This window comes from Dipodomys spectabilis, unplaced genomic scaffold (genome assembly GCF_019054845.1).
Source record: "Dipodomys spectabilis isolate Male_0828 unplaced genomic scaffold, ASM1905484v1 ptg000492l, whole genome shotgun sequence".
In the NCBI taxonomy this organism is placed as follows: Eukaryota; Metazoa; Chordata; class Mammalia; order Rodentia; family Heteromyidae; genus Dipodomys; species Dipodomys spectabilis.
In genome coordinates this window covers 1,273,712-1,287,161 of record NW_024871169.1, presented here as the reverse complement: position 1 = coordinate 1,287,161, position 13,450 = coordinate 1,273,712, and the positions used below count along the sequence as shown (strand labels likewise).

Below are 13,450 nucleotides of genomic sequence, written 5' to 3'. Positions count from 1 at the left end.
CACTTGAGCCACAGCACCACTTCCGCTTTTTTCTTTTTGCTTATGTGGTGCTGAGGAATCAAACCCAGGGCCTCATGCATGCAAGGCAAGTGCTCTACCACTGAGCCACCTTCCCAGCCCCAATGAGTACATTTCTTATCAAGCATTGTAGCCTCCTCCTTTGTTTCCCCTTCCCATCCCATCCCATCCTCCCCCGCCCCCCACCCAATCCTCCCTCCTGAATTTTTTTTTTTTGTCATGGGGCCTGAACTCTGGGTCTGGGTGCTGTCCCTCAGCTCTTCAGCTCAAGGCAAGCACTCTATCACTTGAGCCACAGTGCCACCTCTGGCTTTTTCTGCTTATGTGGTGCTGAGCAATCGAACCCAAGGCCTCATGCATGCAAGGCAAGCACTCTACCACTGAGCCACCTTCCCAGCCTGAAATTATCTTTTTATTTTTTCATTTTCATATCTTTCTTTCCCTTATATCTACCTAGCCTTACTAGACCAACTACACAAGGGTGGAATGTATGTGTTGTTCCTCCAGCATTTCCATAGTTCCTACTTTTGTGTAAGATATAGAGTTGAAGTTCAATTGCTACTTGTTAAATACAGATGAGATCAAAAAGACAGACTGATTCATCTTGTTTCCACCTCCTCCTAACCTCAAGCTATTAGAAATCTCTGAGCCTCAGTTTTCTCCTCTATAAAATGCACTGATCAGAATTGCTGAGTAGGTTTGTAACTATTGCACTAAAGCCAGTAGCAGAGATGAGATTAAGTAAAAGGTGGCTGGGGTTACTATTATTGGTCCTCTGAGTGTAACCATATTTATAAGAATAAGGTGCTAGAGTCCTTTCCTGACTTTTGTAGTCATGATTTCACCAAGCTGAGTCAGGGAGGGGTATTTAGAAGCCACTTACACAGTCCCTTATAACGTCTACAGCACTGACTATTCAAATGGTCACTTCTACTCAGGGTGAGGTGGCACATGCCTGTATTCCCAGCGTTTGAGAAACTCAGACAGGAAAATTTTGAGTTGGAGGACAGCCTGGACTACATAGCAAGTTCCAGGCCAATCTGAGCTAAGGGCTATTTAGTGAGACCCTGTCTTTAAAAAAAATGATTTGGCTTTGCAGTCCCTGCCCTGCCAGCACCCCACACCCAGAATTTCATACTCTGGTCATGTAATTTTTCTCTCCCATCCCCACCTCCTCCTATGGGGGGGTGGCGGGGAAGTTGCCTATTCCGGTCTAACCACAGCTTCTCTGGGGGGGGGGGGGGCTGGGTGTGTTCAGGATGTGGTGACAGACAACAGAGGTGACTGTATATTTCTGATATTGGCTAGCACCTGCCTCAGTGCTACCTCGGTTGGAATCCCACTGTCTATAAAAGCCGGGACTGTGGAGCCTAGTTCCCAGGATGGAGGAAACTCTGGGTCTCTCCCGGGACCGGGAACACCCAGTGCATGGCATGTGCACACAAGCCCTGGCTGCAGTTTTTGTCACCATCTATGGAAAAGGGGGGCGCGGCCCAAGGTTTCTAACAGCCTTTTTTAGCCTGGCCTGGCCTGCCTGCTGACTCACACCTTCCCGGCTCTATCCCAAAGGGGGCTCTGGGGCCCGGGAGGGTGGCAGTTTTCAAGCCAGTAAAAGCTGATCCTTTAGGCCGGAAGTGGGAGACCACAGTCTTCTAGCGAAGGACACCACCCTGCTTCTAGATTTGCTGTCCCAAACTTCAGCTGAGGATCTGGATGATTGTGAGCAGCAACTGTGCGTATACTGGGGCACTCCCGCTAGGACAGGCTCACTTCTGCACCAGTACCACCCGTGCCATGAGCAATCATTGTGTGTGTGTGTGTGTGTGTGTGTGTGTGTGCAAGCCCTTGCACACCTCCAAATGGATAGGGAGAGAAGCAGGAATTGGTCAAGAGAAGGAGGAGAGGAGGCATAAAAGAAACTGCACACCTCTGGCCGGTGGTTTCGAGAGGCCCTCCTCGAAACCAGATCGACCCACCCCCTTCCGTCCAGGGTGGACTGGGGAGCCCCACCCCGCCTGGGGCACCTGGCAAGTCAAGACTGGATGCAACCATTTTTTATTACTTTCTTCTCCCGGAACTAGCGCGGAGATGGGGAAGGAGGGGGTCCGGGAGGGCCGTACCACTGACAATGTGAGGGGTGTGCGAACCAGAGGGATAGGGGACCACGCCAAGAGGAAGCCTGAAGGACGCTGCTAGTGCGTGCCTGTCGGAGTACGCCTGATCCAGGTTGGACCACAGCACTTGAGCTCAGAGCTGGCAGCTCAGTGTCTTCGTTTTCCGGCAGTCAACTCTTGATCTAGCTGCGCGGTCCTCGGGACTCCTAGGGCCCGTGAGAGCCGCTCTTCGCTGGGCACCAGCCAGGGCCCCGGGGAAGTAGGAACATGATCATCCAGGTCCTCTGTGCAGTGCTCCAGAACAGGGACCTCAGGGCTGTCAGACACTGCCTGGGGTCTAGGCTCGAGGCTTTCTCGGATCTTAGGCATCCTACTGGATCGAGAGTGGTGAACTGGGGAAATGCTGGCGCTTTGAGATCTCATGGTCCCCGGACTCCTAGGATCTGGACTGCGATCTGAGGATGGAAATACCTCAGGTTAGATCGGGCGGTGGGGTGGGGAGTGGAAAAATTGGGGTCCTTAGCTGACAGTGGTGGAGAAAGCTCAATGACCGCAACAGAGACTCCGCCTCTTGGGAAAAACTTCCCTTCAGGAAGTAGAGGTGCTGTTCAGTGACCAGCAACCAGTGCTACCCCTCACAAACCGCAACACCTGTTTTCTGTGACCTCTCCCCACCTTGATCTAGAACGTTCTCCTCAGAAAGAATTTCCTGCAATCTCCAAAAGAAAGCAAAACAACCTTAGCCTTGGGAGTGGGAACTTCACCTTTATGAGATCTCCTCCCTTGCCACATCCTACCTCCACTGGCTCCCAATCCTCCCTCTCCTTGACTAATTATCTAGAATGGAACCCCTACCATGCTATCTCCCCCCTGCTGTAATCCATTTCCACCTTTCTGCTTCCAGATCACACCCCCTTTTTCTCCTCTGCATACTAGAAAGCCTCTCTGAAATTCCTTCCCTGATGGGCTCTCCTAATCCCAGCTTCCCCCCCCCCTTTTTTTTTGCCAGTCCTGGGGCTTGAACTAGGGCCTGGGCACTGTCCCTGAGCTTCTTTTTGCTCAAGGCTAGCACTCTACCACTTGAGCCACAGTGCTACTTCTGGCATTTTCTGCTTACATGGTACTGAGGAATCGAACCCAGGGCTCCATGCATGCTAAGCAAGCAATTTCCACTAAGCCACATTCCCAGCCCCTTATCCCAGCTTTTGAGCATACCATAACCACACTGAGATAAGGAACCTTGATCCTCTCCACTGAGACCACCAAACCCTTTCCACTTAGGACCCTAGCCTTTCTGCTCTGCGAGCCTCTCCTTCCCCTCTTAGATCTCTGCCCTTCTCCCCTGGGAAACCCCACCGCCTTACCTCCCTTCTGGGATTTTTCCACCCCTTCAAGTTTTCGGGGGCATTGGATCTCTGGAGGCCTGTGGAGGAGGAGATGGAGCTGGGGACCCCCAGCTCGGATCCGCTCCAGGACCTGGGCATGTGTGAGGCCATCAGTTGACTCTCCATTGATAAGAAGCACTAGGTCTCCAGCCTGTAAGCACATGGCAGTAGTATTATAGGAAGGACAGATGAGCAGCACTAGACAAAGGCAGAGAATGCAGGATATCTTAGGGCTAACCTGCAAACCACAGCGCTGAGCCGGTCCATCCTTCAGCAACCCACGCACAGCCAGTGGAGCATCGTCTGGTACACCCCTTCCTCCACTTAAGGTGAGGCCAAAGCCTGCAGGACCACGCACAAGCTCCACAGAGAATCGACCAGAGATTTGGAGTGGCTTCGAAGCACAATTTGCCTTACTCGGGGTCACTGGCACAGTACATTTACCCAGGGTATCTGATCGACGATGCTGGAGTAAGGACACCAGTATATATAGATTGCCAGCCTCAAGGCAGGTGGAATGGACTAGAAGGAGGAAGTGGTACCTGGGACTGATGTTCCACAAGAGTGGTATGAGGCAGGCGACTATCTGTGACTTCTATATCCGCAGAATCCAGAACATTAACTGCTAGAGGATGAAAGAGACAGAAAGGGACATAGAAGGACATGCCAAGAAAACACCCTAGGACCAGTCCTCTGAGTTAGCATTCTGACCTGGTCTCTACAATTCACACACAAGACTCGCCCATCATTTTACTATCTAGAGATCACTCCCTGCCCCCCAGTAATAACTGTTCTGAGTTCAACCCACAGGAATAACTGTTCTGACTCCACCTTCTTAACAAATAATCCTGGCCAGATATTTGAATAATCCTTAAGATCTTCCTACCTGCCACTAATAACATGTAGAGTCCATGCCTCAAAATAACACCCAAGCCCTCTAGCCTCTAAACCTCAACTCATTCCTCAGTTTTAAAACTCTGCTCTCAATGCGTTCGGTTTCCTCCCTCTGACCGGCATTCCAGCCCTACCCCTTTGGCGAGTCTCGACCCCAAGACTCCGACGTTCCAGAAATAGTATTTGCAGCCACAGTGAACCGAATAACCACTCAGCCTTGCACCTTTAAGAATCTACAAGCGTTTGCTAATCACAATAACCTCAAAGGGACACGCCCCCTGGAAACAACTCCTAACTCCGCCCTCTTGAAGCACATCCTTGGGCCCACCCAGGGGAGTAACTAACAATCCCAGGCCTGTAATTTCAAACCTAGCAGTCACTCTAGCTCCACCCCTCTGGAGACCCTCCCCTCCCCACCCCTCTGGAGGCCCTGCTGTCACTCACCCTTCTTGGGGCGCAGGCGCAATGTGGTCCCTGCTCTTCGTACCAGAGCTGACACGTCCGCCGCAGCTCTGGCCGCCAGGGGACGCGCGTCCAGCCGCGCCAGGAACTGCCTGGACCTGGGGCCCGCAGACGGGGGAAATCCGCGACCTGCTTGAGAGAGGGGAGAATGATCACAGCACGGATCTTAATCCTCGGCAAACACCCACGATTCTGACGTTCCGAGAGCTAGAAATGCAGCTCAAGATACCCTGGGACTCCTGGCCACCCTCTCCCAAGTTCTGGAAGTCGCCAACAGATAGAGACTAGACCATCGCGGTATAAGCGTGGAGCTTCTCCTTGCCCCCACGATCCCTGGAGATAGCCATTTGACTACAATAGTCCTGGACACCTTCCAACACTATACATTTCTCCGGAACTCCCCAACTGTCCCTTAATGACTCTAGATATCAAACTCGTTCGCTATCTCCCCCCCCTCCCCCCCGAGAACATGCTCCCCTCCCCAGACCAGGGGCCCTACTCCACCCCACCCCCGATTCGCCTTCGGGATATTCTAAGCAATCCCTGCTACCTTCCTGTAGTTCCCTTTCCCTTAGAGGCCCCGTTTCCCCAACTCGACCCAAATACCTCCAGATTCCCCCTCCGCAGCTCCCCAGCCGGCCCCCACCCAACACCGAATTCACGAGAGACCCTAAGTGTGCAGGCGTCCTCAGACGCCTCCTGAAACAATTCTCTGGAGACTCTTGAGCCCCTTCCTGTCTGGTGCCCCCTCCACGCGAGTGAAAGTGTGGGCAGTCAAGGTCTCTGGACTCCCTCCCTGGTTGCCGCCCGCTCGGGTGTCAGTGCTGCGGTTTACCTCACCTGTAGGATGGAAAAGGTGAGGAGCAGACAGGTGGGGCAAGAGCCATTGAGAATGCTCTCTTTCCCTCCCTCTCCCTACCCCACACCAGTACCTCCTCTACTCCCTCTAGCATCGGCAGTGTTCCTCGCGCGCGACTCCATGGCCAGTGGTCCGTCCAGTGGACTCAAGGCTGCCCAGCGACGAGTATTTAGCACAGGGGCACGCTCACCTGGCTCCTCGCCCAGGCCTGGACACGGCTGGGGCCGATCAGTCCCCGTGCCTGGCGTCCTAACTCGCGCGGTGACCTACCTGGCTGCAGGCAAGGAGACCTGGCTGTGGAGCCAGTAGGAACCCTTAGCCTGGCTTTTCCTCTGGTGCTGCTGTTTCTCTTCACCGAGGACCCTGGTTTCCACTAACAAGCCTGACTATAAGAAGTGTTGAAGAAAACATGAGGAAATAGAACTTAACTATACTGCTGATGGAAATGTAAGATAGTACAGCAACTTTACAAAACGCTTTGGCAGCGTCCTCAAAAGGTAAACTTCCAACTATGTTATTTTCCCTCCAGTGTGTTTAACTAAAAAAAAATGCACACATTACATAAAGACTTATGTAGGCGTGGTGGTGGTGGCAGCAGGCTTGTAATCCTAGCTACTCAGGAGGTAGGGACAAGAGTGTTCAAGGCCAGCCAGGACAAAGGTAGTAGTTATATTCTATTTCAAAACACAAAATAAAGGACTGGGATATAGTTCATGTGGTAGAGCTGTTTGCCTAGCAAGTGTGAGGCCCTGGGTTTAATCTCTAGTACCACAAACAAAAGATGTGTAGAATATTTGGGGCACCTTTATTTCCTGCCATAATTGTCATGGGCTGTCATAACGAAGCATTGCAGACTGGTGGCTGAAACAGTACAAACTGGTTTCTTACTATTCTGTAGACTAGAAATATAAGATTAAGGGGCTGGCCAATTTAGCTCCTGACTTGGTTCTCTTCTTTGGCAGTTGGCTGAGTTTTAGCTATGTCTCCACATAGAGTTAAGAGATAACCCTTTCTTCCTTTTCTTATGAGGATACCAGCCTGATCAAGAGCCCAAACCTTACAGCCTCCTTTAACTTTAGTTACCTCCTAAAAGATTCCTTCTCCAGATACAGTCTCTATGAGGGTTAACAAGTGAATTTAGCATAAGAAGGTCCATATAACTCATAATTCATTCCATAGCAATTGGAAATAGGTCTTCTAGAGCCACATTTTTTTTTGTCTTTTTTTTCTGCCAGTCCTGGGGCTTGAACTCAGGGCCTGGGCATTGTCCCTGAGTTTCTTTTGCTCAAAGTTAGCACTCTACCACTGGAGCCACAGCACCACTTCTGGCTTTTTCTGTTTATGTGGTACTAAAGTATCAAACCCGGGGCTTCATGCATGCTAGGCAAGTACTCTACCACTAAGCCAAATTCCCAGCTCCCTTTTCCCCCAGTTTCTTGGGGTTGTATCTCCACACCCTGAAAGGACATAGGCCACCCAGAGGTATGTCACCACCAACACACTCTACCCAGTCTGTCTTTCCAGGCAGCCAGCATCTCTCCTATAAGGTCTCACAAAAGGGGAGCCTGGCTATCCTACTGACAAGGAAACAGCACAGGAAAGGAATCAGGGGATGAGTACAGATAGCGTTACTAATGAGATGATTAGGGCTTAGGCTCTGTCCCTGAGCCTCTCTGTGCTCAAGGCTAGCACTCTACCATTTGAAATAGCGCCACTCCCAGATTTTTCAGCATAGTAAGAATATCACTGACTTTCCTTCTCCGGGAAGATTTCAAACCAAGATCCTCAGATCTCAGCCGCCTAAATAGGTAAGTTTACAGGCGTGAGCCACCTGTGCCCAGCTGAAACACCAGTCTTTTTTCTTTCTTTCTTTCTTTCTTTCTTTCTTTCTTTCTTTCTTTCTTTCTTTCTTTCTTTCTTTCTTTCTTTCATTCTTTCTTTTTTTTGTTGGTCATGGGGCCTGAACTTTGGACCTGGGCACTATCCTTCGGCTCTCCAGCTCAAGGCTAGCACTTTGCCACTTGAGTCAAAGAGCCACTTCTGCTTGTTCTGCTTAGGTGGTGCAGAGGAATCGAATCCAGGGCCTCATGCATACAAGGCAAGCACTCTACCACTGAGCCACCTTCCCAGCCTCTGAAACACGTCTTGAGTGAAAAACCTAAGGCATATCACTCTGAGTTCAAGCCTAAGAGTCAACAGAAAATAAGTATGTTGTAAAGGACTTTTAGTATTACATCTCCACATATACCTGCAATATATTTTATTCAGACTTACCCCTTCTGTCACTTTTCCCAAACCAATCTCCATAAAATTTATCTTTACATTTTCATAGATGTATAAAAAGTATTTTGACCACATTCTCTCTCCCCTTTCCCGCTAGTATGCACACTATGACAAGATGTTTCCTTTCTTGTCATTCATTTTATTGGTGTATGCTAATTGTTCAAAGGGGATTCATAATGGTATTTACACATGCATATACAGTATGTTACTACCACATGATGGCTCTTAAGGTTCTTTTTTAAAAGATTTTTATTTGCGTACATTATTTCTACAGGAAGAAGTTTATTGTGACATTTCTATGCATGAATATAATGTACACCTACTCCCCTTCATCTTTCTCCCTATTCTCTTCTCACTTCTTAAAGCAATTTCAACAGGTTTCATTGTTCTATTTCTTCTATTTTTGTGGCAGGGCCTGGTCCCTGTCCCTGAGCTTATTCATTCAAGGCCACTTCTGTACCATCTGGACCACTTCCGGCTTTTTTTTTCCTTTGTAGTTAACTGGAGAAAAGAGTATCATGGAGTTTCCTGCCTGGGCTAGCTTTGAACAATGATCCTCAGATTTCTGCTTCCTGAGTAGCTAGGATTATAGTTGTGAGCCATGGGTGCCCATCATCGTCTTCCCAAACAGCTCCTATAGTCAACTCATTACACACACACACACACACACACACACACACACACACAACGTCTGTGTAATCTTTTTGTGTGAGTGTGCCAGTTCTGAGACCTGAAGTCAGGGCTTAGGTGTTGTAGCTGAGCTTTTGTGCTCAAGGCTAGTCCTTTAGCACTTGAGCTACAGCTCTTCTTTTGGCTCTTTTTGGTGGTTAATTGGAGATGAGAGAGCAAAAAAATTAGTAATGATGAGATCAAGCAAAAGACTCGTGTTTTTCTACTTGAGTCACAGTTCTACTTTCATCTTTTTGGTAGTTTATTGGAAATAAGAGTTTCACAAGGTCTGGGAAGGTAGCTCAGTGGTAGAGTGCTTGCCTTGCATGCATGAGGCCCTGGGTTCGATCCCTCAGCACCACATAAGCAAAAAGAAAAAAGCCGGAAGTGGCACTGTGGCTCAAGTGGTAGAGCACTAGCTTTGAGCTGAAGAGCTGAGGGACAGCGCCTAGGCCCAGAGTTCAGGACCCACAACTGTACCCCCCCCCAAAAAAAAAAAAGAGTTTCACAGATTTTCCTGCCCAGACTAGCTTTGAACCCTCATCTTTAGAGCTCACCTTCTGAATAGCTAGGATTACCAGCATGAGCCACCAGCATCTGGTTACAATATATTGATGTTAACTTAAAAAAATGTGGGGAGCTAGGTGTTGGTGGCTCGCACCTGCAATACTAGTACTCATAAGGCTGAGATCTGAAAGATCACAATTCAAGGCAAGCACTGGCAGAAGAGTCCTAGAGATTCCATCTCAAAAGTAACCACGCATGGGGCCGGGAAAGTGGCTTAGTGGTAGAGTGCTTGCCTAGCATGCATGAAGCTCTAGGTTCGATTCCTCAGTACCACATAAACAGAAAATGCTGGATGTGGTGCTGTAGCTCAAGTGGTAGAGTGCTAGCCTTGGGCAAAAGAAGCTGGGACAGTGCCCAGGCCCTGAGTTCAAGCTCCAGGACTGGCAAAAAAAACAAACAGTGGAACTGAAGGTGTGGCTCAAGTGCTAGAGAGTGCCAACCTAGCAAGAACAAGGCCATGAGTTCAAACACAAAAAGAACCTAGTTGGTCCGGGCACATAAGATGTCCACGTGTAGATGGGGCAGCTGTAGCAGCCTCCTAAAACAGGCCTGCCAGATTGCCCTCCCCAACCTTAGAGTGCCTAGCAGGCCCTTGACCAAGCTCCTCCTTCAGGTATCCTAGGAGAACTCTGGGTGAGGGGCAGGGGTCCTAGCTAATGGGGCCAGGACATATGTTTTTAGTGTTTTCTTGAAAACTGCCCCTCTCTGCCCCAGCTGACTAACCAGAAGATGAAGGAAACTGATTTATACTCTAACCCTGGACTCACAACCAAGCCCCACACAGGAATGCTCAACAAATCCTTGTTGAGCCAGGTGCCAGTGGCTCACGCCTGTAATATTACGTACTCAGGAGACTAATCTCTGAGGATTGAGGTTCAAAGCCAGCCCAGGCAGAAAAGTCCTCATGAGACTCTTATCTCCAATTAACCACTCCCAAACCAGAAGTGGCTCTGTGGCTCAAGTAGTAGAGCACTAGCTTTGAGCACAGAGGCTCAAACAGCACCCAGGCCCTGAGTTCAAGCCCTACAACCAACCAAAAAATACTTGTTGAGATGTGGAAAGGGGGAGAAACGTGGCAGATCTCAGAGTGAGTCCTTACTAAGCAAGCTATCTATGGCTACTTCCATAACTTTTCCCCTACAATTCAGCAGATAGTCCTCACCTAAGGCCCAGAAAACCCTTCAAACTGGGCTAGGGGTCAGAAGACTTAGCAGAAGCTGTTCCTGAACTGAAAGAGTAAGGGGGGAGGGGCACTGGGAATGTGGCTTAGTGGTAGAGTACTTGCCCAGCATGCATGAAGCTCTGGGTTCAATTCCTCAGTACTACATAAACAGAAAAAAAACAGAAGTGGCCTTGTAGCTCCAGTGGTAGAGCACTAGCACAGAGAGGCTTAGGGCCAGTGCCCAGGCCCTGAGTTCAAGCTCCAGGACCAGCAAAAAAAGAGTAAGCCTGGCCCTGGAGAGGGGTGTTCAGCAGGTAGGGAGACTTGCAGGTCAGATGTATATTTAGTAATATGACAAAGCTGGGCTTGGGCTGGGAAGGTGGCTCATGGCATGCACGAGGCCGTGGGTTCGATTCCTCAGCACCACATAAACAGAAAAAGCCAGAAGTGGTGCTGTGGCTCAAGTGGTAGAGTGCTAGCCTTGAGCTGAAGAGCTGAGGGACAGCGCCCAGGCCCAGAGTTCAGGCCCCACGACCGACAAAAAAAAAAAGACAAAAAGCTGGGCTCAATCCAGGCCTAGGGCCAAGCCTGCTTAAGATGAAGTTCCAAAGAATCATGTCCTAGCAGCTGAAGGCAAGATACCTCCCCACCCCCCCAATTTGGTCATATCTGGGCTAGCTTGAGGAACAGGGTGGGATGCTGGATTCCTGGTCCACTGCTACCTTGCAACCCACAACCCAGGAGTCCAACATCTTCAGGCCTTTGAGCTGAGTCTTGTTTTATTTGCTTGTTTTTGTCTTCTTGTTTGCTTTTGTTTTGTTGGGCTTTTTTTTTAAAAAAAAAAAAAAGATGTTTCACTATGTATCTCAGGCTGCCCTTTTATTTGTTTTAGTGCCAGTCCTGGGGCTTGAATCTGGGCCTGAGCACTGTCTCTGAGCTTCTTTTGCTCAAGGCTAGCGTTCTATCACTTGAGCCACAGTGCCACTTCTGGTTTTCTGGTGGTTAATTGGAGATGAGTGTCACAAACTTTCTTGCCCAAGCTGACTTTGAACCATGAACCTCAGATCTCAGCCTCCTGAGGAGCTAGGATTACAGGCGTGAGCCACAGCACCCGGCTCCCTGATCTTTTTTGCTCAAGGCTAGCACTACTGCTTGAACCACAAAGCCACCTCTGGCTTTTTGATGCTTACTTGGAACATTTCTGCCTGAGCTGGCTTTGAACTGCGATCCTCAGATCTCCTGAGTAGCTAGGATTACAAGAATGAACTACCAGGGCTGGGAAGGTGGCTCAGTGGTAGAATGCTTGCCTCTCATGCATGAGGCCCTGGGTTCAATTCCTCAGCATCACATAAACAGAAAGAGCCAGAAGTGGGCACTGTGGCTCAAGTGGTAGAGTGCTGTCTTTGAGCTAAAGAGCTGAGGGACAGCACCCAGGCCCAGAGTTCAAGCTCCATGAATGACAAAAAAAAATGAACTACCAGCATCCAGCTCTGAGGCTAGCCTTGAACACACTATGTATCCCTAGGTTAGCCTGGAACTCTCCACTCTCCTGTCTCCCAAGTTTATTTGTATTTGTTAATACACCAAAAACTTGAAAAAAACCCAAATGTCCATTAGTGCCTAAATAGAGAGATTAGTACACAATATGTATACAGTGGAATATAACTCAACATTATTAACATAATATAGAGCTGGGAAGGTGGCTCAGTGGTAGAGTGCTAACCTTGCACGCATGAGGTCCTGGGTTCGATTCCTCAGCACCACATAAGCAGAAAAAGCCAAAGTGGCACTGTGGCTCAAGTGGTAGAGCACTAGCCTTGAGCTGAAGTGCTAAGGGACAGCACCCAGGCCCAGAGTTCAGACCCCACGACCAATTAAAAAAAAAAAGAGCATAATATACAAGGCTGGGAATGTGGCTTAGTGGTAGAGTACTTGCCTTGCATGCATGAAGCCCTGGGTTTGATTCCTCAGTACCACATAAACAGAAAAAGCCAGAAGTGGCACTGTGGCTCTCAAGTGGTAGAGTGCTAACTGTGAACAAAAGAAGCTCAGGAACAGTGTCCAGGCTATGAGTTAAAGCCCCAGGACTGGAATATATATATTATATAATATAATATATTATATATATATATATATTGCATATATATATATATATATATATATATATGTAATAATCAACAAGCTGGGCACCGGTGGCTCACAAGTGTAATACCAGCTTACTAGCTACTTAGGAGGCTGATATCTGAAGATCATGGTTCCAAAGAAGCACAGGAAGGAAAGAGTGTGAGACTCTTCTCTCCAATTAACCACCAGGAAACTAGGACGGGAACTTTGGCTCAAAGTGGTAGAGCACTACCTTGACAAAAGAGTTCAGGGACAGTGCCTAGGCTCTGAGTTCAAGCCCTACAACCAACAAAAAAAAATAAGTAAACAAAAATAAAATAATGAACTAATTGATGGATCTCAAAATAATTACAGTAGAGGTTAAGGGTTGTAGGTCAGTTGTAAGGTACATGTGTAACATGTTTAACATGCTTAAAGCCATTGGTATTTCCATCACTGAAAAATGATATAAGCCAGAAAGGATGTTTAAAAGAGAGAGGCAAAGTGTGTTAGTTTGAGGTCAGCCAGGACAAAGTTAGTGATATCCTAGCCGGGTGCTGGTGGCTCACCCCTGTAATCCTAACTATGCAGGAGGCTGACATATGAGGATCATATATCGTAGCTAGCCTGGGCAATTAAGTCCATGAGACTTATCTCCAATAAACTAAATAGAAAACTCTGAAAGTGGAGCTGTAGCTCAAGTGGTAGAGTGCTAGCCTTAATCAAAGGAAACTAAAGGACAGTGCCCAAACTCTGAGATCAAGCCCCAAAACAAGCACAAAAAAATAAAATAAAATAAATGTATTTTGTTAAATGCTAGGAGTGGGGGGCTGGTGGGTCAGACCTGTAATCCTAGTAACTCAGGAGGCTGAGATCTGAGGATCACTGTTCAAAGCCATTCTGGGCAAGGAAAGTCTGTGAGACTTTTTTTTTT

General features: G+C 48.4%; 1 protein-coding gene across 2 annotated transcripts; it reads right to left on the bottom strand.

Moving 5' to 3' along the window:
• Window positions 1-2,094: 2,094 nt before the first annotated feature.
• On the bottom strand, window positions 2,095-6,052 carry Magix (MAGI family member, X-linked). 2 transcript variants are annotated; one of them, XM_042669255.1, is made up of 7 exons: window positions 5,806-6,052; window positions 4,856-5,002; window positions 4,060-4,142; window positions 3,935-3,983; window positions 3,756-3,859; window positions 3,497-3,668; window positions 2,095-2,587 (listed from the first exon to the last, which is right to left on the bottom strand). In XM_042669255.1, the coding sequence occupies exons 1-7, from the start codon at window positions 5,852-5,854 to the stop codon at window positions 2,280-2,282; spliced, it is 912 nt and encodes a 303-aa protein (XP_042525189.1). In that variant the 5' UTR covers window positions 5,855-6,052; the 3' UTR covers window positions 2,095-2,279. The 2 variants fall into 2 exon arrangements, with proteins under 2 accessions (XP_042525189.1, XP_042525188.1); XM_042669254.1 differs by having other exon boundaries at window positions 3,756-3,983.
• Window positions 6,053-13,450: the final 7,398 nt, after the last annotated feature.